The following is a 24,893-nucleotide window of genomic DNA, read 5'->3' as shown; positions in this document are numbered from 1 at the left end:
CGGGCCTCGGTCTGGGAAGTTGGGGCGCGCTCCGCGAGCGGCGTCTCGGGACCGTGCCAAGGCGCCTCGGGATCCCCGCCACCGGCTCGGAGCCGCGCCCGCGGCGCTGTCCCCCGTCTCGCCCTCCCCCGGCGACGCACCGACCCCAGGGGACTGTCGCTCTCCCAGGCGACCGCCCGGCGGTTTCTGGGGAGGGCGGCGACAGGGGACGCCCGCTGGCTGGCCGCTCCCCGCTCCCGGCTCCTCCCGGAGAAGCTGCGCGCTCGGGCGGCGCTCGGAGCCCCGGCAGCCGCAGGTGCCCCTCGCCCGGGCCAGCCCCGCGCAGCCCCACCCAGCCCCGCGCCCGCCGCCGCCCACCGCCGCCCGCCGCCACCCGCAGCCGCCCGCGCCCAGGCAGGTAGGCGCGTTTTCCTTGCTCTCCCCTCCGCTCCGGGAGTCCCTCTGCTAGCCCCAGTGCCCCGAGTGGAAGCACCAGTCTGAGCTTCTTGAAGGAGAGAAGAGGGAACCAAGATCTAGGTGAGTGGTGGTCTAGATTTTTATTTCTTTTAAATAAACCTGCATGTTCAGGGCACTGCTGGGAAGCTAGGAAGTTAAAGGGGAAGAGAAATAAGACAAAGACAGGCGGTCAGGACAAGCCACCACAACCAGATAGGGCTGGGATCGAGCCCAGCTTCCTAGTTACTGTGTACCCCCACCTCGTCCGCCAGCCTCTCACGGATTCAGGTCCAGACCCAGACAGACTTCAGTAAATATTCGCTGGGTGGAGGTAAGCGCGAGGTGTTTCGGTCCGTTGCTCTTACACAGCTTCTAAACCAGCAGAAACTGCCTTTGATGGTTGGCTTCATCTCCACAAGGATGTTTTCCCCAAGCCCGAAGGATTTGAACAATTTTACACAGAAAAATAAAATGTGGTGCATTCACACCATGGACTGCTATGCGGCCCTTAAAAAGAAGTCAGAGCTTCAGAGACCAGCATGCCTAGGTCACAGAGGTGTGGTAAATGATCACAGTAAGATGCAAAGTGTACCTTCTCATCCATGTCATTTAGGTGACTTATTTTAAAACACACGGCATGTTGTAAAATCATAGAAAGAGGACTGTAAAACATATACTAGATTCGTGATTGTGTCTGTCTTTGGGAAGTGTGAAAGGGGAACTAACTTGGCAGGAGGGTTCAGTGGAAATAATGTTTACCTGTAATTTTTAATATATAAAAATGAGGAAGTGAGGTGGATGAAATCAATGTAATAGAGTGGTGGTGTTCACATTTTCTTTCTTGCTGTGTTTCTATGTGTTTCTTAGTTCAAGAAATTCTGTGTTTCAAGTGCAAACTAAGTTCTGTGCACACGCTGTGGCAGTGAACCTAACAGTTCCATCAAAGTGGCAACTTTCTCACAACACAAGCTGGGTTCTTCAATTCCTAAAGACAACACCTCTTACCTAAGTGCCCTTAGCTGCTTAGAAAAGCTCACCTGTTGACAGCCCCCCAAAATGCAGGCCAAAGGTCATACGTTGGCATGAGAGAATGAGTCTGCGATGAATAATTTGATAACTGGCCAGGTCAGGGTAGAATCTAAAAATTTTCTGTGTCCTTATAAGACGCATTTCTTTTTCCCTTAGATTTTCTATGTTTAGGATGTTGGTTTGCATGGGTCGTCACCGTCCTCTAGACACCTTCGGATGATGCTCGTTTCACTCAGCAGACTCCGTGCGAAGAGGTCAGGACAGGTGTGGGTTTGATGGAGGAGAGTCCTGTAACTCCTCTGGGCCCTATGCAGCAGAATGGCAAAAACGTGTCTCCATTTTCCTGCCAGAGACGGTTTCTTTCTTTCTGGATATGAGGGAAAATTACCTAATTCGGTTATCCCCTTGGGGAGAAAGAGGGAAAGACTGTTCTAAACTGGATGGGGTGCATTAGGTCCGATGGAGAGGTCCATCCACCTCGTCCTTCCCCAAACAGACACAAAAGTGGTTTCCTGTTGACATATGTTCTTCCCGCTAAAAATCACTAGATCTTTGGTGAACAAAATTGTCTGCACATCAGGATGGAACTCTGAAATGTGGCAAATTGTGATAATTTTTCTCTCTCTTTCTCTGTCTTGACAACTTGCAAGGTCAATGCTTGGTACATCTTATGCTACAGGAACACAGGCTACTTGAGAAAGCCTGAGGAGTGAAGAAAAATATAAGAATGACAGGATTGGGGCGTGGTGTGAAAATTATGTGTCTTGAGGTTTTACGCACAAAATAAAAGAGAATGTGATCCCGGTCTACAGTGTTAAAAATCTCAACTCGTTAAAATCAATGTTCTCTTTAGGACCAGTCTTCTCTAATGTGATCTGTGGTTCAGTCTTTCCACTATTCCTTGCTTATTCTGGGCTCTAAATATACAATAATAAAACACACAGAGCACCCCAATCGCTACTCCCTGGCCCACAATGAAACACTAAGGGCATCCCTCTTGCTTCTTCCTCACCCCCTTTTGTACTAAAATTAAAAGCCCTTTGTTTTTTTAGAGACCATATAGAGTTGAGGTCTTTCTGTCCTACTGATGTCAATAATCCCCCCCGCCCCGGGGTTACTCCAGCCACCTGTTACCACCTGCCCCCCCCATACCATTTAATTGGTTGCTTCCTAATTGCTGACTCTTTCTTTGCTCTCCATTTAATGATTCTTTTTAAAGTCCATACGGCACTTTGCCAACAGTTGGCTTTTAGTATGAAAAGTAGCATTTCCTTAATGAGTCTGCCTTCTAAATGCAGGCTTTACTTACATTTTCCTAATGGGAAAATGAGCTTTTCTTCTAGACTTGCCTAGGAGCTTCTCAAGTTCTTTTTCAGTAACTCATCTTTCCCCCAGGTTTTCTTGGGACATTTTCTTAAATTCAATCTCTAATCTGTATTTCCGTCATGTGTGAAAAGCCCAAGAGGAAATCAGTGAATAGATGTCAAAAAATTATATATAAGGAAATACAGCTACTATTAAAAATAGTATTCTAGATGTGCCTGGGTGGCTCAGTCGTTAAGCGTCTGCCTTCGGCTCAGGTCATGGTCCCAGGCTCCTGGGATCGAGCCCTGCATCGGGCTCCCCCCTCTTCCACTCCCCCTGCTTGTGTTCCCTCTCTCTCTGTGTCTCTCTCTGTCAAATAAATAAAATCTTAAAAAAAAAGTATTCTATTCTTTGCAAATTATGTGCCAGACATTGTATTAATTGCCTTACAGACATTATCTCATTAACTACATCACACGAGCCATATCTGTCCCATGTATGAGATTTGCTGAGGCCATATAGCTGAAATGAATTTTTAAATACTGTTTTGTATAAAATCTGGATCTTCACCCCTTTTTTTGTCAGATCTGAAGATCTGGCCCCTGGGCCCATGTTTCCACTTGGCAACAACCTTTTAGATCTGAGAGCAGTGACTTCTTTTAGATGGAGCCTGGATTCTCCAGGTCACCAGGGTCCCCACCAGGCACTGATGTCTTCCACCTGGTCCAGTGTGTGCACCTGCATTTCTGCCTGGCTCTTGTAGGCATGGGAGCTTGTGATTCCTGAGGAAGGCACTGTGGTTTCTGCCATCTTAGAGACGAAGGGTCAAGTAACTGGCCCAAAGCCATCGCTGGTGTCAGTTTTAGAATGAGCGCTCGGGATGCTGGCTCTCCTGACCATTTTCAGGGAAAGTCTTCAAAATGAACAAAGCCATAAAAGTACATTTTTTCAGGGGTTTTAGCTCTACATACATCCCTTATTTGAGCTTCAGAGTGGCCAAAAGTCATGGACCACTTATGCTGTGAAAATACTTGTAGGTATTGTCCCAAATCACATTTAACTTGCCTTTGAGGAGAGGACCATCATCAGCTTCAAGTTCAGGGGAAGGGGGAAAAAAAACATGTTTAGTGAAATTCAGCAATTTGCTGGTGAGGTAGGGCCCAAACTCAGACCTTGTTCTTTTTACATTGTAGTACCTTCCAGGGTAGGAGGAAAGAGGTGGGAAATGTATTTTTATGACCAAAAAATTAATAAAGTTGTTGATCAAAGATAAAAAAAAAAACCTTAACAGATAATATATTCTTAAAAATATGGAGAGTCACAATAAAATATTTTTATTATATACTTGTTAAATACAACATGGTTGACCAGATTTTAAACTTGTTTTCTTACTTAGAGAAATATTTTGCTCCCTTCCTTCTTCGTAAGTCTAAGACCACTCCCCATGAGGCCACGTGGAGGGGGGGGGGGTTCTCCCAGACACCTGTTGTTCTCTGTGACTTGTGAAATTATCATTTTCAATCACAAAAAAATCTGCTCTAGGCGTGTAGATCAGGTTAATATTGCAGCCACAGTTCTGTGCTCAGGGTTCCTAGGGCACACTGTATTGTAAGGATGCCATTTCTTCTTCTCTCCCAGGTATCGAGCTAAGGCTTCCAGATCTCTTCTGCAGGAAGATGAATGTTTCTGCCAGGAGAGTTTAACTGGAGGATCTGGGTCTGGGCAGACTTGACCATGGGAGCCAACACCTCAAGCAAACCACCAGTGTTTGATGAAAATGAGGATGGTAAGAAATATGTGATAACTGTATATAAAGTATAGAATTTTGCAGAATTCAAATATAAATACCTTGTTTCATAAGTAAATCACAGTCTAAGACTTAAAAAAAAGAGAACTACAAGAGTAAGCCTGAGGACTTTAGAGGCTAATAGCTGCCTTTTACCTTCCACTTTCCATGAGACCTTGAGCAGTTTTCTTAATTACGACTATACCAATACGCTTTGTCCAAAGGGAGCTGTGGATGGGTGCCTGGTGGATAGAAGACCTTGAAATGAAATGATTTGTTGTTCTCTGTGCTGTTTCCCAGACAGCTGGAGTTACCTCTACTGCTAGTTGTTAAAGAAGATTTCTTGTAATACCAAATTACATCTGAATGATAATCAATACTCATTATATTATAGAGTGGAGTCATGCAAGTAGGAGTGTTCTGAGCTTCTAACAGGCATGCTTCAGGGTCCTAAACAAATTTCACAAGGCTAGGTCATAGGAAAATGAATCCGTATTATGGGAGGAAAGGGAAACTTTCAAGGTCAGGCTCAGTAAGAAAAGAAAGAAAAGCAAGGGTTTTCCTGATTCCCCTGCCATCCCACAGTGAGGCATGTCTGAAGAAGACACACGCCACCCCATATCACTCTTCCTTCCTAGAGTGGAAGCCAGAGCAGTCTTGTCTGTATCCGCATGGGGGCAGCTACTTACAGGTTGGCTGGAAAAAAGGCAGTCCCGGTCCCAGCTAGTAAGCTGTCCAGGACTCTCAGAGGGAGGGAGTTCTGCTGATTAGACCACAAAGGAAAAGAATGATGAACTGAAATTCAGGAGTTCTGAGCACTGGTTCTACTCCAAGCTACCTATGGGGCTCAAGAAGTTTACTTATTCACTCTATCTTCAGTTTCCTCAATTAAGTGAGAAAATAGGGTAACCTTGAAGGTTGTTTTCTCTCTCTTTTTTTAAGATTTATTAGAGAGAGAGCATGCACATGCATGAGGAGAGGGAGAGAAAGGGAGAGAAATCCCAAGCCGACTCTGCACTGAGCATGGAACCTGACGTGGGGTTCAATCCCGCAGCCCTGAGATCATGACCTGAGCCAAAACCAAGACTCATATGCTTAACCGACTGAACCACCCAGCGCCCTTTTGAAGGTTGTTTTCAACTCAAAAATTTAGTTTTGAGATCCTACAGCCACTTTGCAAAAATTATGAAGCAGCATCTAAGTCAGCCAGGAAAGTCTATTGTGTTAGAAAGTAAATGTGCTGAAACAGAAACTGCAAATAAGGGTGGCTCAAACAAGATGGATACATTCTTCTTTCTCAAGTAACAAAATAGGTGGAGTAATGTCAGCAATGTGCGGCTCCAGAAGGCTGCTCCTGCAAGCCTGCTTCTGTCCTTCTCTTCCTCTCCTTAGTGTCACTCTCACCCTCTTGCCCCAGGACACTCCCCACCCATCGGCATTCCAGCCACAGGGAAGGGGTCAAGTCGGGAGACTGAGCCCACTTCCTCTGAAGCCTCTGATCTGGCTGTTGCTTGTCCCTCTGGTAGGCACGCCCATACCCAGTTACAAGGGAGACCGGGAAATTTAGTTTATCTTATATGGCCATGAACCTTCTAAAAATAAGTTCTGTTTTGTTACAAAAGAAGGGGAGAACTAGCTGTTTGACAACTCGTTATCAGAGGACAACTAGAAGCTTGCTACCATCTCAGTCTTTGGTTCTTTGGATGGACTCTTCTAAACACTGTCCCCGGATGCCCTGTCCCCAGTCATTTACTATCAAGTCAAAGGTGCATCGTTATTACCTGTACAAAGTATTGCATGGGAACTCTGAATTACACATTTAGAAAATGGTCTTAGTAAACAGTTTTTCTACGCTTATTTCTGTCACCTGGCTTTGCTTTATCCAGTAGTAAAGGCAAAGATCTAAAGACCAGTGATGTTACTTGATTTTTCCATCTCTAAAATGAAATGACAAGTAGGCTTGGATTTCACTTGTTTGGTTCACCGTACTCCCTGTGGATTCAGAGATAATGTTGGGCATGAGGCCACAGAGAAGAGAGCAGGAAGGAGAGGCCAGATTCATGTTTGTAACTTGGGAGGGATATATCATTTTAAGGTATTAGGATAGCCTTATAATGAGAAAATACAGAGCTGTCTCAATTTTCCTTAGTTCAGCCAGCCTTTCTTCTCATGGGGTGCCCAAGAAATCTAGACGCCCAAAGTATTGAGGCAAATGGGAAAGAAGGTACCATTTTATGAGTACCTTTGGGGGACTCTGGAGTAACTAAATTAGGGTAAAGTTAGGCCTGAGGAGCAAGCAGGTTCTTATATATACATATGTATGTATTTATATATATATATACATATGTATATATAGATTTATTTGAGAGAGAGAGAGAGAAAAAAAAAAACATGCACGAAGGGGGAGGAGGGGCAGAGGGAGAGAACCAGGTCAGGGCTCGATCTCATGACCCTGAGATCATGACATGAGCCAAAACCAAGAGTCGGACGCCCGACCAACTGAGCCACCCAGACACCCCACAGGTCCTTCGTAATCTCTTGTAGGTCACCACCTTTTAGTTGTCCAGCCCCCAGCCCAGTGAGATCAGCCTACCACAGCGTCCATAAACAGAAGAGCTGAGCACAGCAGTATGTCTCTGTCCCCCAGGGGTGAGGCTCTGAGTCTGTCTATGCACACAGTTGCCAGGCAGAAGTAGAAGGGCAAATCCACCTACTAGGAGCCTGTCCCTCTGCTGGACAAGAGGAAGAGAGCTGGAAACAAATTGGCCCCGGCCGCCATTGTGGAGCTCATGTTCTGATGGTGGAAGGCAAACAATGAACAAGTAAACAGATACATAAACCAGACAACTTGAGACAGTGTTAAAGTGCCACCAAGGGAATGACTCAGGGATCTTATGGAGAGGGACAGGGTGATGGTGGAGAGACCTCTTGAGATAGAGTGTGGTCAGGGTTGGCCTTTCTGAGGAGGTGACAGAAAGACAGGAGGCCTTTCTGAGGTGAAGCCTGAAAGATGAGAAGCCACTTCTGCGATGACATGAGAAGAACAGTCAAGTACAGGAAACTCAGGTCCAAAGTCCAAATAATGACAAAATCGGGAATAAACAGTTGCCCATATCTTAACATTCTCATGGATATGAGTTTGTATATTATGAAAAGGGAGTGTATTTAATTGCCATATGCACTTGTTTGTTTATAAGATCACTGAGTTTTGGGAGGGAAAGAATGACATTCTGAGCATTCAAATTTTTTTATCAGTAAATTCTATAAAGTTGATTTGACTCCTTTCATAGCTCTAGATTGAGCGCAAGGTAAAATTTTATTTGACTGCTGTAAAGCTTCTGACCAAGAAACAAAAACAACAAAAAGCACTGACTAATCAAAAAACATTAATGCCTACATCATTTTCTATCTCATTTTTATATAAATAATCGAACCGGGCCAGAATCTAAGGCACTTAAATGAGCCAATTTAATTATTTTAAAAATATTGCTGGGGCGCCTGGGTGGCTCAGTTGGTTGGGCGACTGCCTTCGGCTCAGGTCATGATCCTGGAGTCCCTGGATCGAGTCCCGCATCGGGCTCCCTGCTCAGCAGGGAGTCTGCTTCTCCCTCTGACCCTCCCCCCTCTCATGTACTTGCTCTCTCTCATTCTCTCTCTCTCAAATAAATAAATAAAATCTTTAAAAAAAAAAAAAAAAATATTGCTGAAAGACTCCCAATACGTGATGAAAAAGTGTTGAGTATTTCCTTCAAAGTATTTGCTGTTCCCAGTATACAGATTTGAGAAGAAAATTTGAACAAATTTTCCCAAATAGTATTTCAAGATTTCTCCTGGAAAAGTGTTTTGATTCACTTTGAAGGTAATTAAGGACTAAGATGTTGCCGGATGTCCAGTAAAATAAGCTGTTCTTGCTGGAATTCATCCTGACATTTTGTATTTCATGTTGTTCCATCTGATAGTGAACCTGAAAGAATCATCCTCTTAGCTATTTATGGTGATCTACATCAGATGAAAACAAAGTAGATTTATAGTGCTGTTGAGTAGAAAAAGATCTGCTTCTCTGATTACTGTTACCTTTTGCAAAGTAGATCTCGAATTATGCTAGTTTTGTTTTGTTTTGTTTTGTGGCCTACCTTTCATATTTTAGTACCAATCTCAGTCCTAACTACTTTTTTTGTTTTGATAAAATATGCATAATAAAATGTACCATTTTAACCATTTTTAAGTGTACCTACAGTTCAGTGGCATTAAGTTTTGGGCAACTATCAGCATCATCTATCTCTAGAATTTTTTCATCTTCCCAAACTGAAATCTGGTACCCATTACACAGTAACTACCCTTCCCCTCTCCCCTGGCCCCCTGCCACCCCAGTCTTTGGCAACCATCTTTCTACTTTATGACTCTGTGAATTTGACATAAGTGGGATCATGTAATATTTGTCCTTTTCTGTCCGGCTTATTTCACTTAGCATAATGTTTCCAAGGTTTATCCATATTATAGCATTTATCAGAATTCCATTCCTTTTTACGGCTGAATAATATTCCATTACATGTATGTATCACATTTTGCTTATTCTTTCTTTATCAGTGGACATTTGGTTGTTCTACCTTTGACTATACTGTAAATAATACTCCTATAAACATAGGTGTACAAACATCTGTTCGAGTCCCTGTTTTCAATTCTTTCAGGTGCATACTTAGATGTAGAATTCCTGGGTCATGTGGCAATTCTTTAATTTTTTAAGGAAACACTACACTGTCTTCCACCTAATTAGGTTTTGTGTTTTATAATCGAAGACTGCTTAGCGTAGTTGGTGAAAGCATGGGCTCTGCTAGTAGAAACACATATACACAGGTTTAAATCTCAGCAGCACCACAGACTAGTGATCTAGGTGTTTCTACAAGAAAAATCAAAGGAGACATGTTCTGATCACCCATCATCAAACACAAGAGTCAATTTGACTAATTATAAAGTGTTCCGAGGGGACTTGAAATACCATGAAAAAAAAAGTCCCCAAACCTAAGTAATTACTAGTGAATTAATGTGGGGGGAAAAAAACACCTTTCCATTCTGCAAGTTACTGAACCTCTGTAAAGCTTCAGTTTCTTCCTATATAAAATGCAAATGATAATCGGGCATCCTTCCTTGGGTCATTGTGAGGTTACAATAAAAGAATGCAAGTAGAACACTCAAATAAGGTAAACACCCAATTACTGCTAGTTACACCGTTATTTACTAGCAGAGTCTCTTAGCATGAGCTCTTTGCTGTACTTCAACTTCAAAAGGAACAAAATTGATTAGATGCAGTTCTTGTAGATGCCATAGTTAATATGACCCATTCACAATTCTATCAATGAAATTGAACTGACAGAATGGCAGATTTCATGGATTCTCTGAAAACCTATATAAAAGCCCTTTAAAAAGAAGCCAAGTTAATGACTTCACAAAAACATAATCTCATCTGGTTTCTCTTCCATCTCTCCCCTGGGGTGATTGTATTGTCATTTAAGACAAAACCAAAAACTCAGTAGGCTGAAAAATCAATAAGCTTTACTTTTTCTGATTTAAGCCCAAAGCTGACTAGTTAAGTAATCCCATTTGATCAACAGACACAGTGACAAATGCCCTCCCCTATACCCAACTACTCTATGGATACTCTAAGAAATAATTAAGGAAATGAAAAGACATTGTAAGTTTCCTGAAAGTAAAGAGTAGGCTTGTAAGTGATACTTTTTAATGTTTGTAACTTTTTCTTTAAATCTGCTTTATTTCTTCTGTCTGAACACAGTGTTTTCTTTTTGTTTTGCTTGGGCTTTTGGGGGCGGGGGGCTTGTTTAATTAAAAAAAAATCAACATTTGAAAAGTCTGATCATTGAGGTTTTCAAGGTGATTTAGGCAAAGACACTCTTGAATAACAGGAGAAGGTAGACTTGTTTATAATTCAGGGTCTAGCAACAGGAGAGGGTCTTGCAAGCTTTGTTAATAGTATGTATTTCTAAGCATATACAAAGAATATAGGGGTGATAAAATTGGTGTAATTAAGCCAAGAGACAATTTTCTTCTGGAGTGTTGTAGCTAAGAAAAGTTGGCTTCAGGTTAAAAGCTGCTACAAAAAGTTCATCCGTGCCCTGAGTTTGCAGAGAGAGCCAAATTATTGCATTATTCTTTGGAACTTGCTGAAAACTCAGTGTTCTCCTTTGATTTGGCAACACTTGTCTCCTAGGATGTGTGACTGGTTCCAGTTTTCCTACATCTTCTTTGGTGGCAGAGGCAATGGGTCCTTCAAAATGTTGGGCCAAAAAAATTGACCACAGATTTGCAATCCAAAAGAAATGGGAGGTTACTGAATTGATTCCAGCAAGGAAGGACTTTGAAAATCTCCTTTGTGTATTTTAATGTCTATGCATCGTGTTCTGTACCCAGTTGGAGAGGCAAATGAATTTCAGACTTTCCCCTCTCAAACGTGAGTCCTGTTGTCTTATATTATTTACTATTTTATATTAAAATGATTGGGAGAGTATAAGGAGAATTTCTCTTGTGAGAATTGGCTTCTTAAAAAATTAAGGCATCTTGGACGGTCTAACATTTAGTTAAAGCATTTGTCATAAATAACCTCAGCTCCACCGGTTTATAAGAATGGGTACTTATGAGGGCTTTATTTCCCCCATTCCACAGGATTGGAAGAGTCAGGGAGAAACTAGACAGCCAAGAAAACAGACCTCCAAGACTGCTAGTGCTTCCGATTTGCATGTTTCCTGAATGTTTCCTGAGCAGTGAGTTAGGAATACATATTTAGAAGAATCCACTCAAGCTAATGCAGTAAAGCTACATCCTGCCTTCGGAGATTCACAATGCTTATTAGCATGTTAAAGACTCTGAAAAGTCCTATAATATTGAAATCTCAGGATTCTGATATTTTTCAAACTTATTTCAAAATGAAACCATTTCTGTAGAAAATCTTTTAATACATTGTGACTCATATTCTGGGGATCTCAACTTCGGAAATGAAAGGTCATGATTATATCTCTTCTTTCTCTGTTGGAAACATGGTTTGTTCCCATTGATTGTTTTTTCCTTCTGGTTTAATGGCAGCAGATTATGACAGGCGAAATCTCTATGGCTAAAGAGTGATTATGTTCTGCAAGGTTTTCTCACCATGAGTTCTTCATGGAGCACAATTCATGTTTACTCAGGTTAATGAGTTAAATACTAGGTAGCTCTGTTTAACTGCGAGATGTTGGATGTTGCTGGTCCAAGTAGGAATTGGATTTGGAAACAGTTCATTTATTCTTTATTGCCTTTTTTTTATGGAAGAACATTTTAGTTCAGAGTGTCTTATGAATAAATTGTGATGTGTTGTTGCTTAGTATTAAATAACACTCAAGGTATACTAACTTTTTATTTTTATCCAAAGCTATAGACATTTTTTCAGTTTTCATCTTGAAACTACCTAGGTTGAACTCACTAGGTCTGTAAGCTGGTTTCAGTGTTCAGAACATGTGATTGGTACTCCAAGCCTACTGTCTCCAAGGAGAAAGGCAGTGAAGGAGGATCCAACACCTGCTTAATGGCCTGGCAGGTGCCAGCTCAGTGACCAGTGTGTCATCAGTTTACCAATTGAGGTTCTATGCATTATACAAGGGCTTCAACTATGCATTGCTGTGTGACCAGTCATGGAAATTTCATTTGGAAACAGCCGCAAAAAGCCAGTGATAGAATAATATTCTTGTTAAACTGGGACAGTGAGCCCTGTTTCTATGGTGAAAAAACTGAAAAACTTACAGTGATAGATTTTGAATTCAATAGACCAGCACTTGCTTTATTTTTTTCCCCTTAAGCTATTTCTTCTTCCCTTTCTGGAGTCATATTTACAGTAAAATAAGTCATGTTAACCTTGTTTTATACTCGAGCAGCCTGTGTTTTTTATTTCTGAGAATTACTTCACATAGGGGTTGGCATCCTTTTTGTGTGATGGGCCAAAGAGTAGGTATCTTACATTTTACAGTTCAGTCTCTGTCACAGCTCCTCAACTCTGCCATTGTGGCATGAAAGTAGCCACAGATAATGAGAAAACAAATGAAGGTAGCTCTCTTCCAGTAATATTTTATTTATGGGCACTGTAATTTGAATTTCACATCATTTTCACTCATCACAAAATATTTTTTATTTTTCTTCTAAGCATTTAAAAATAAAAAGGCCATTCTTAGCTTACAAGCCATGTAAAAATAGATGGTGGGATGGATTTGGCCTGCAGGCCAACCCCTGATCCACAGCATCCTGCAAACATTTATTCACATGCTCTGGGGACCCCTCTCATATCCATCCACATAGCCCTCTAGCTTTAAACTGAGAGGTCAGGCAAGGAGACTGGTATCTATTCTCCATAGATGCTTAAAGTCACTCTTCACTGACTCCCTCTTGGTTGATCAGTGTGAGTCAATGGAAGTACTTGGGCCAGAAAATCAACTGTTACAATGGATCAAAGGTATTATGTTTAAAATATATATTATTTGAAAGTCATACAGACTAGGTTCAAATAAATGGGTACCACCCTGTAATTCATCTGAAATATCACTAGGTGGAATTAATTTCCTACTAGGGGCATTTCTTCAACTGAGGGTCATCAAACAACCGGAGGTGTTGATCACCCCCGTTCTACCCCATACTGTTGTACTTTCTACTTTAGTCTAAGGAAATAGCCAGTGTATTTTTGACTTCTGAGCATATTCATGAATTGGGGTTCAGGCAGCAGGAAAAGAAGCCGTTGGTGCCCATTGATTGGTCTTGGCACCAGTAATGGGTGTCAGTAAATCCCAGACGCCCTGGGGCAGAGTTTCATAAAAAGGAAGTGCTGACTATGCAAACAGATGCCATCAACTGGCCTTGGAGGCTGCTCCTCTGGAGAAGGTCCAAATAGATCTTTAAAGGACCTGCCAAGCTCCACATGTATTAGTGGCAACCATTTGCTGCCAACCATTTGGGAAGCTTAAGGGTTAGTGAGCCAGCTAAGTAATTTTTCATCAGGGGATCACAAGTGATATGTTCTAGAGTTGACCTTCAACTTCAGCTAGTATCATGGTGTCACTTACAGGCTAAACCAGTGGCTCCCAGACGCCCTCTCTGGACAAATGCCAACCTATGGCAAGGCTTTTCTTCGTCTATGGTGAAAGGAGAAAAACGAGGGCAATGCAATAAGCTTCTCAGAAAGCTTATACCGCTAAAAATTTCAGTTCTAAGATTGCATGCTCTCTTGTGTGTGTGTTTACTGTTTAAGGATTGTGGAAATAGAAATTTTTTTTCCATACTGAGAACTCAGTAAAGTGACCTGCTTTTCCGATCCCCAGTTTTCTTGTCTGTAAATGGGAGCTAATAATTTTATCTGCCTCATACAGTTTTTGTGGGAATAGAAAGTGATTATCCAGGGGCAACTGGGTGGCTCAGTTGGTTAAGTATCTGACTCTTGATTTCAGCTTGGTCATGATATCAAGGTCATGAGACTGAGCCCCACATCAGGCTCCACACTCAGTGGGGAGTCTGCTTGGGATTCTCTCTCTCCGTCTGCCCATCTCCCCACGTATGCTCGCACACACTCGCTCTCTCTCTCAAATAAATAAATAAATAAATCTTTAAAAAATAAAAAAAGCTACTATCCATAAAAAGAATATAGCATAGTGCCTGGCACATAGTAGCTGCTCAATAAACGTAATACCATTATCACATTATCATAATCATCTGAATTTTTTAATGCTCTTATATGGCAAGTAAAATATAAAATCTACCCAGTGTTGGTTTTCCTTTTCTCCTTAAGGTGATGGGATTTTCTGATCTGTAGCGTTCAAATGTATAATTGTAACTTTCAGTGAGTTCTACGTAGATCACTTACTTAGGTGGCTGAGATGAAAAAAATGATCTATTTCCATCAGGACAATATTTAAGTGAAAGACGGTACTCCGGGCTAGTAGTGTAGGAAGGGAGATGGGAAGCTGAGGATTGAGTCAACATTTATTTTCAGTATAAAATAATTGAGAGTCACTGATGATCTGAAGGGGGGTAAGAGGGAAAGAACAAAATCAAGAATGAATCCTAGGTGTTTACGTGAGTAGGCAGGAAGATGGCTGTGACACTTGGCTGACATGAAGGTGGGGCACTGAGGGGTTGGGGACATGTCCAGGCATAGTCACGAGTTCTTGTGAGGGCACGTAAAGTGACCGAGAGACTAAATCATGGTGTCAGTTAGGACTCTGGGACTGAGCAGCCAGAGGTTAGTGGGGAAGCCCAGGCTAGCAGTCTGAAGATGTTGTTCTCAGTTCTATGGGGACTGAGGAGTCTGGGCTGGGAGAGTATGTGGAAACAAAAGCGGAGAGAAGCCCCATTATTGAGAAGTCAGGCAGAGGAAAGCCATCAAGCTAAGGAAAGTGAGAAGCGGCAGCGAGTGAGGAATGAAAAACCATCTATCCTGAAATTTAAGAGAGAAGAGTCTTTCGAGAACAAGGAAGTAGTCACTTCGGCTGAATGCCCCTGTGGGTTAGAGGCCAGTGAGAAATACCTATGGGATCAGGCAAGCAAGAGGAGACTGGGGACATGGACGAAGCAGCTCAGTGGGACGTGGGACATGAGCCAGACTCTGGGGAGTTGGGGGGTGTAGGGGAGGCAAGGATGTAGACACAGCAAGTGTCATCAACTCTTTCAACAAGTTTGGTCTAAAGGGGAGCAGAGAAATGAGCCAAGAGCTAAAACTGAATATGATGTGAAGGCAGAAATTGTTTTTTAAGAGGAGATACGAAGCTGAGACTACAAGTCTAAGCTCTCTACCAATATAAAGGGAAGAAACTAGGAAATCATGTGAGCAGGAACCAGGGCTGGCTCCAGCCAAGTGGGACCAGGGCAGGTACACAGGGCCTTGCCTTCAGAAGTCTCCCACACTTGGGCTGGGATGCCCTGCAGTTGCTGTCTCTGAACTCTGACCAATTTTATATTTGAATTTGTATTTGTGAGGTCTGATGAGACAACAGATCGTGCCACGGGGGCTTGAGGGCTAGATCCCATGCTGCCCCCTCCCCAGGAGGGGTTCTAGGTCAGTCGATCTTGGTACCACCTTCACCTCTGCCACCCTCCATCTATGACAGAAGTCTGGGTGCTGAAGCAAGATGGGTGGGGTGGGCACCCCTGTGACATACCCAGATGGGGCATGGTGGTGGCTGTCATTGTCCCAGGCTGGCAGTTTGTCTGGGAGGTAGCCAGCTAGAAACTGTCTCTTGGACCCTCACCCATCCCCATCTTCCTATCCAGATAGTAAATATGTCACGTTGTTCAATTGGGAAGCAAGTGATGTGAAATGCACTCACCACACGGTAACATTCTTGTTAAGAGTAATGGGAGAAACCAACAACCATCATGCACTTTATCATCAGCTCAGTGTGCAGTTTACGCATGGCAGGACCGAGGCATGGGAAGATGAAAGCACTGACCTGAAATCAGAGAGCCACACAGCTAGACCCTGAATCTTTTCAAGGAAGCTCTAGGCCCAATGTGGGGTTTGACCTCATGACCCCGAGATCAAGAGTCACATGCTCTCCTGACTGAGACGGCCAGGCACCCACAGATCCTGAATCATGATGTCAAGTGAGTCTCATTTCTTTCATTATAGATATCCACCTAGGATAGCCAGCCAGAATGAATTTATAAAATTAAATGAACAAACGGAAGGGGATTGCTTTTCAATAAAAAACAGCAAATGTCCAGGGGTGCCTGGGTGGCTAAGTCAGTTAAGCATCTGCCTTCAGCTCAGGTCATGATCCCAGGGTCCTGGGATTGAGCCCTGAGTCTGGCTCCCTGCTCAGTGGGGAGCCTGCTTCTCCCTCTCTCTCTCCCTCTGCCCTTCCTCCCCTTCATGCTTGCTCTCTCTCACTCTCTCTTTCTCTCTCAAATAAATAAAATCTTACCAAAAAAAAACCCAAAAACAACCAGCAAATGTCCATTATGTGTCTACTACTGAATCCTGCTCTCAGAGAGCTGAATCATTGCCCCTCACAGTGACCTCTACTTTCACCTCCGCTGGAACTCACATACTTATTCCTTAGACCACATGGTTACTGAAGTGTTAGGGGTTCCATATATTATACTTTCCCTTGTCTGGCTTGTATTATGCAGTTCATCACTACTCTTGAGCTTTGCTTGTCTTCTTCTGTTCATCAAAGACAACAATTACAGTGATGTTCATGTCTTTCCCAATTCATTTTACCATCATCATCACTCATTTTTCAGCCTGTTTATATCAACCTGATTTGTTTGACACCTGGTGGGATAATTTTTATTTACTTTTACAAAATACTGAAGTCATTACCACTTTGATAACTTTTTCATTTTCTGTCCAGGGCATGTATAAATTACCAGAGAAAATATTCTAAACTCGGGCTTCGTTAAACTTTAAGAAAATTTGTTTAATTCTTACGTTCCTAATTGTGAACTGGAATTGGCTTGCTTTCCTCAGTGGGTTTCTATCCAAGACTATGGTCCCAACATTCCCTATGGTTCACCTTTTGTGGGGCTATCTAACATAAAGAGAGATGAACGCAGCTGTTCTTAAGAAGTATGTATTTAAATGTGCATTTAAAAGCACATTTTATACCTATAAAATTAGTACATCTGAGTTATAGAAAGCTTGGAAAATATAATTAGGAAGAAAAAATTACCCATAATGCCTCAACCCATTGGTGACCACTGATAACATTTTAGGGAGTTTCCCTTTGCGATATCCATCCTGCATCCTTTCTGACATCCCTCATCCCTCTCACTCACTATGCTTTTCTTCATATTTCTTGTTTTAATTGACTTACTTGTTTTGTTGTTTTTTCCTATCACTAGAAAAAAAAACTCCGTGAGGACAGGGATTTTGTCTGTTTTGTTCACTTTTATATCCTCAGTACCTCCTTGTTGAATAAATGAATACATTAATAGTCTTGTCTTTCTTACCTGTGTATGTGTATAAAAGACTTCTGATGTATTTGGGATGATGCACTATATACATCCGTATCTTCATTTTCACTTACATTGTGAGTAGCTTATCCCAGTTGTGTAAAATTTGTTGATTCTTGAAAGTATAATTTATTTTTTTAAAGATTTTATTTATTTATCTGAGAGAGAGAGAACACGAGCAGGAGAAGCAGACTCCCCATTGAGCAGGGAGCCCAGCACGGGACTTGATCCCAGGACCCTGAGATCATGACCTGAGCCGAAGGCAGACGTTTAACCTACTGAGCCACTCAGGCACCCTTTAAAAGTATAATTTAGTGTCCATGAGATTCTGCAACATGGACATACTATGATTTATTTAAATGTACGGTTTTAAACATACCTAAGTTCTAAAATACAAAGGAATTCTCAAAGTGCAGTTGCTTTTTTGTGATGTTGAATAATTGTTTAATCCTGACAAATATTTGGGTGATCAGAAGGAAGAGATACTTATTTTGGAGTATTAAATTATTATTATATAAAATAATACTCAAAGCAGTTTGGTTGGTCTATTTAGACAGGATTAAGTATGAATATTATGTAATAAATAAATAAATGATAAATAAACTTGAATGAGGTGTGAAGGATTTTGCAGCATTTGTTGAAAACTGACCTTTTTAAAGAATTTTTTTATTCTGGAAAACTATCACATAAAATTTGTCATTTTAAATATTTTTAAGTATACAACTCAGTGGTATTCACAATATGTGCAACCATCGCCACTATCATTTCCAGAACTTTTTAATGCACCCAAAAAGGAACTCTGTACCCATGAAGTACTAACTCTCCCATTCCTCCTTCCTCTAACCCCTGGTAACTCTATTCTTTCTGACTTTATGAAGTTGACTCTTCAAAATACATCATGTAGGTGTCATCATATGACATTTGTTATTTCAAGCCTCACTCATTTCCCTGAGCATGAGGTCTCCGAGGTTCCTCAGTGCTGTAGCACATGTTAGAACATCATCCATCCCTTTTGATGGCCGTATACTCTTCTACAGTCCATGTATACCACATTTTGTTGATCCATTTATCTGTTGATGAACACTTGGGTTATTTCCACCCCTACGCTATTATGGATAATGCTGCATGAACGCTCAACATTAGTTGAGTGTACAAGTATCTGTTTGAGTCTCTGCTTTCAGTGCTTTGGTGGATATACCTAGGAGTGGACTTGTTGAAAGAGAACTCTTTGAGTTCAACCATTACAGGTATCTACCATGCGGGTCTGCACTTACCCCTTACGTGATGGTGGAGAATGAACTTTGTGTTCCCTTCAGCATACTTTTCAAGAAGGAACCCTGTAGTCATCTCAGGACTATGTACCTGAGTCCTTAACTCATACATCACTGCTAGACATGCCAGAGCTTTGGCTTATCCATACTGAAGGAGCTCCTGTCTGCCTCCAAAGCCCAATGACAGTGTTTGACATTTACAAGGTACCTGCTCATCCTTTTCTAATGTGACTCCTTAAGTAATTCTGAGATATGAGTAAGAAAGTGATCATCATCCCCTTATTCAGATAAGAATATGAGGCTAAAAATGGTTTTTAAAAAACACTAGCCAAAGTCACTAAGCCAGTAAGTAGTAAAGAGATGCCTGTCTCTGGTTCCTAATGTAAGTTCTTTTTTGGAAAAAACAAAAACAAAACAAACAAACTCTATCCTATGAATGAGAAAAAAATGCAAGCAAGGCTTCAGGGGAAGATGATGAGTCCAACACTTCCCTCTACTTCCATATCCTAAGAACTGGCAGCGTCATGTGCCTCTAGAAGGACAGTTGAAGGGGGAGGTCTAAAATAAGGAGGATTGTTTGGATAGCTGTATAAAAATTGATCCTGTCCCTTCTACCACTTTGTCAAAAAAAAAGAAAGAAAGAGAAAGAAAGAAACATGCTAGTCCTTTCCACACAACACCATCATTTATCCTCTGGAGAAGATCTCCTAACTGGGAAGACCCGGTGCACCAAGGACAGGGGCGCCTCCTGGAAAATGGAGGGATCGATCAGGTACATGAGCACATACTGGGTGCTCAGGCCCTCAGCCCTCTTTTGGCTCTGATAACACTGGCAGCTGGGGTGTCACCCTCCAGACAAGAGGATAATAGAGGTGGGGTTTTTTTTTCTGGAGATTTTGACCAACCTAAGAAGGAAGATGTACAGTTACCGACATGGGAGTATTCTGAACACAACATCCTAGCCATGGCTCTCTAGAGTGAAGCTTACTTTGGACAAGACTCCCCCACAGTCTCGGAACTTCCAAACAGGACTTTAGGTCTCCACACTTAAATATGAGCAGACAACAGAGGGTTCTCAGACACATGGGAAAGACTTCTCATAGGACAGATAAAGACTAAGTTTTGAGCAGAAAAAAAGCAACTTAAGGAAAACTGTCAGAGAAATGTTAAGAAATAACAATTGGGGCTCCTAGGTGGCTCTATTGGTTGAATTTCTGACTCTTGATGTCGGTTCCGGTCAGGATGAGATCCAGCCCTGAGTGGGGCTCCGCGCTGTGTGGAGCCTGCTTAAGATTTTCTCTCTCCCTCTGCCCCTCCCCTCTGCTCCTGCTTGTGTGTGCATGCACTCTCTCCCTCTCTCTCTAAAAAAGAAAAAGAAGGAAGGAAGGAAGGAAGGAAGGAGAAAGGAAAAGAAAAGAAAAGAAAAAAGAAAGAAAGACTTTTTTAATTGAAAAAATGGGATATCAAGAAAGCAAACTTTAGAGAGCAAAAGTTAGCTTTAGGGAAAAAAAATTACAGCATGAGTGTAAAGATTCAAAGGTTTAGACGATAAATTTAAGGAAATTTTCTAGAATGAGTAAACAGAGAAAGAAAAAAGCGGGACAAATAAATGAAAATTTAAAGCCCAGTCTAGGAGTTCCAGTTTCTAAATAATAGAAGGCTCAAAGAGATGGAAAGAAGGGAGGAAACCATCACCACTTAATTTAAGGGAAAAAAAGAAAAGCCCTGAACTTAAGGACACATGTTTCCAGAATGAATGAGCCAATTCAATGCCCTGCACAATGAATAAAAAAGCTATATCATTATGAACTTTCAAAGCATTCAATACAAATATACAATCCTGTAAGGTTCCAGAAAGAAAATTGTTTGTTGCATCCAAGGATCTGGCATCAAAACAGCTTTAGACTTCTCCGCAGTTGACACGAAAAGCTAGGAATTAAGGAGAGCAACGCCTTCAAAATTCTGATGAAGGTAATTTCTAACCTAGAATTTAACTCAGCTGAGCTCTCATTTGAGTGTGAGTAGAATAAAATATTTTTCATATATGCAAGTTTTCAAAAGTTAACCTCCCATGCGATCTTTCTTACAAAGTTATTGGAGGATGTCCTCCACAAAAACAAGGGAGTAAAACAAGAAGGAGGAAGACAGTGCATGCAACGAGCAGGGAATCCATCACTATAGAAGAGTGAAGGAGATCCCTAAGATGAAGGTCAAGGGGAGCCCAAGATGACAGCTGTCCAGTAAGATCACCTGTCCCGATGCAGTTAGGTCAGAGGGCTCTGGGAGAGACATTTTCAGGAAGACGCGATGTGATCGATGCTCTTGAACACATTCAAGGGGAATTTAGACAACTAGAGAAGAGTTGGAAATTGAATTAGGAGAAAGGATATAGGAAAATGAGCGCATGGGGCGCCTGGGTGGCTCAGTTGGTTAAGCGACTGCCTTCGGCTCAGGTCATGATCCTGGAGTCTCCAGATCGAGTCCCGCATCGGGCTCCCTGCTCGGCAGGGAGTCTGCTTCTCCCTCTGACCCTCCCCCCTCTCATATGCTCTCTCTCTCTCATTCTCTCTCTCATAAATAAATAAAATCTTTAAAAAAAAGAAAAAAGAAAAAAAAAAAGAAAATGAGCGCATGTATAAACAACACTATTATTAACTGCAGGGAAAACAAAAACTGTGCAAGAAAGGAAAACTCATCATAATTTACTCTATGACGCAGGTGCCTGTACCATTTCCATACTCATAATAGTGGAAATACTGAATGCTGATCTAATTGAAATTATTCTGTCAAATATAGCTACATTGGAAAGATGGGCTCGTGTTGGGGTGAGATCTCAAGAGCTGGAGGGTGAGCTGCCATCCTGGAGATTTAATAAGTGATGCCTAAAACTGAAAAGAAAATAAGAAAATTATGCTATTTAGAAGATAAGGTAGGAACTAGAAAATTTATTAGCTCGAAGAGGTTTAAGTGTCAGCTTCTTGGCTGGGAGAGATTGGAGTGAGACAAGGGTGTCAGAGGACTAAAATCAGTGTTTTATAATAAACCTTTAGAACTCTTTGACTCCTCAAACTGTGTAGAAATGTAGAGAGATAGAGATACCTAGCTTTGATAAAATTAAAAATTTTAAAAAGAAAGAAAAATTAATCAAAATATTAATTCATGGTTATCTTTGAACTATTTTTCTTCTTTCTACTTAATTCTGTCTACTCAGTTCTGTATTTTTAATACCAAAATCATATTAGTTTTATATAAAAATAATCTTTGTGAACAAAGAACTGAAGTTCAGAAATGTCAGGTAAATTTCCTAATTTCATTCATCTTGTAAGTGGTGGAGCTAGGATTCCAAGGCAGTTCTGTCTGACTCAGATTGTTTTTTATCATGGATCAAAATATCCATTAAAAACCAAACAGCACAATTGTCATGCCACAATATTCTCTCCCTCTGTGAAGGTCCACAGAGCCTCTTTCTGTACTAAACATCAACACTGGATTGCTTTCATCTGTCTACATATTTGCCTATATATCTATTTATTTATACCCATCTAATTCCAGAAAGATGGAAGACTAGATTCCTAAGGTATTATAGGAAAATAAAATACAAATGAGACAAGGGGTATTTGATCACACAAATTGTGTTCTCATGAATGCTGCTGAGTGAGTCATACTCAGTTTCCTGAGGGTGTGACTTAGTCCCAAGCTCCTTGTGTTTTTCCAAGGGCTTAGTGGAGTCCTGGGCATATAGATGCTCAACGGATATTTGTTGGTGTGACTTGCTAGCAAAACTATAGCGTCTGGACAAGTAACCTTAGCTTCTTTCCCACTTTGCTGTGACTGTCTTCAAAGGGTATATGTGAGCCTTTCTTTGTGACTGCCTCCACTTGGGAACATAGCATGATGACTAAACATTCATCTGATGAATGGAAAACTGCAAATTACACTGGAAGAACTATATTTTTAACCAGAGGTTCATATTTTTTTTCTATCCTTTTACTTCCTTTCTTGGCAAACCATGCAATGTCCATCCTAAAAAATGGACAAAGTGGCAACAGAACTTGGAAGAGGGACTGATCCCTTCTCTGTTCTGAGGAGGGCTGTGGGAGTCTGTAGTTTTGTGTGGGGCCCTGTCTGGTGACAGAGTGAGATACTTGCACTTCTGGTCATGCAGATCTCCTCTGACTCCTCCTTTTAATTATCCTCCAGTCGCTAGGAGGTTATCAACCATGTCCTCACTTAGGACAATCGGTGAGTGTAAGGTTGACAAAGTGAAGAATGGCAATTCTCAACACTTCTGAGCTCAAAGACTGAGTAAGTCAGTCCTTGAGGTTTTAACATGTAAGTCCAATGTCTGCAGGGAAATCTCAACATTCAAGTGGAGACTTACCTTACTTCCTGCCTCATTAAAAAGCATTTTGATTGTAGGTTGTTGGTAAGATATTTCTTAGGAGTTACCTGTTGTAAATGATGTGTTAAGAAATCAACATGAAGGAAAAGATCTTTCAAATTTTTCCTCTAAAGCCATCCATATTTCATAAAACTTTGATGATGGCACTTCCTTGCCCCCTTCCTCCACTTAGTAAGTATTCATTATGCACCTGCTACGTGCCTGACATGGATCTGGACAATGTGCATATAATGATAAATAGGATGAGCCCATTGTCTTCCTTCACAGACGTTACATTCTTGGCACTATTTGCCCTATGTGAATTCTCAACATCATTTTGCCTAACGTTGTGGCAAACAAAGCGTTGTTCTGGGCTGATACCAAAGTAACTTATCTAGTAACCGTAACAAAACCAGCAATAGTAATGGTATATTTATTGAATTTTTACTCTCTGCTAAAAATACTTGATAAACACCTTTGATATAGTTTATGTCACCTAGTCCTCATAGGAGCTTCAGAGGGTTAATATATAGGATCAAAATCTTATAGAGGAGAAATAAAGACTCAGAGAGGTAAACTGATTTACTTACAAGTTCATAGCTAATAAGTAGTACAGCCGAAACCCATACCCACAGTTTCATGCTTATAACCATCATATTGTATCATAAACTTTCTTTTTTTTTTTTTTTAAAGATTTTATTTATTTATTTGAGAGAGAGAGAATGAGAGAGAGAGCACATGAGAGGGGGGAGGGTCAGAGGGAGAAGCAGACTCCCTGCAGAGCAGGGAGCCCGATGCGGGACTCGATCCCGGGACTCCAGGATCATGACCTGAGCCGAAGGCAGTCGCTTAACCAACTGAGCCACCCAGGCGCCCTGTATCATAAACTTTCTAGGACTTACCTGTAACATTAAAATTATGGATCTTGGAGTCATACAAAGACAAGTTCAAGTCTAAGCCCCAACCCTGGGAGACTTAACTTTTTTGGGTCTCTGTAACTCATCCGCAAAGTAGCACTAATATTACCACTTCATAGTGTTTTGGTGGTAAAGTATCTGGACAGTGCCTAAACATGTGTATACATAATAGATAATGAATTTAATTATCAGCTTTGACCCAAGATATGGTACAGTGCAGACAACAAAGGCCTATTCATTATTTAGAGACACCATTATTAATCTGCTTCAAATTCATGGGGTTGGGGGCAAAGGTAGAAGGGGAAGTTTAAGGCCATTGAAATAAAATTAAAGAATCAATACATACCTATGGAGAGCCTCCTCACCCTAAGGTTTGGGTCACTCAGGAAGTACAGTCTCCCTATCCTCCTCTGCTTGGTAAGCTATTGAACTCCTACGCATTCTGCAAGGCCCAGCTAAAATGTTGGCCCTCCCTGAAGCTCTTTTATCTTCTACAGTACGAGCCACTCCTGTGGCTTTTACTGTACAGAGTAGGAGTTCCGATAGCAAGACCCACAGTCCGGCTCCAGGCAGTTTCCATCAAAATCTCCCAGGAAGCTGATTAAAATACAGATTCCCAGGTTCAGCCTCCAGAGTCTGATTTAGATGAGGCCCCTGAATTTGCATTTTTAAAAGTGTGTTCTGTGTGATTCTGACAGGAAGACACATCTGTGAAATGCTGTGGAACCATCCATGACTCTTCATACATATATAGAACTTTATCTTGCAGTTATGCATGTGTGTGTTTCATTTCT

The 24,893-nt window shown here is 41.5% G+C and overlaps 1 protein-coding gene across 2 annotated transcripts in view; it reads left to right on the top strand.

Moving 5' to 3' along the window:
• Positions 1-394: 394 nt before the first annotated feature.
• Positions 395-24,893, top strand: part of STK32A (serine/threonine kinase 32A) — a 125,666-nt gene continuing 101,167 nt past the window's right edge. For both annotated transcript variants that reach the window (XM_036065734.2, XM_036065732.2), the window contains exons 1-2: positions 395-516; positions 4,408-4,555. In XM_036065734.2, the coding sequence (XP_035921627.1) occupies positions 4,450-4,555 (106 nt within the window). In that variant the 5' untranslated portion in view covers positions 395-516; positions 4,408-4,449. The remainder of the gene's footprint in view (positions 517-4,407; positions 4,556-24,893) is intronic.

This window comes from Halichoerus grypus, chromosome 2 (assembly GCF_964656455.1).
Source record: "Halichoerus grypus chromosome 2, mHalGry1.hap1.1, whole genome shotgun sequence".
NCBI classification, from domain to species: Eukaryota; Metazoa; Chordata; class Mammalia; order Carnivora; family Phocidae; genus Halichoerus; species Halichoerus grypus.
This window is presented reverse-complemented; position numbering and strand designations above follow the sequence as displayed.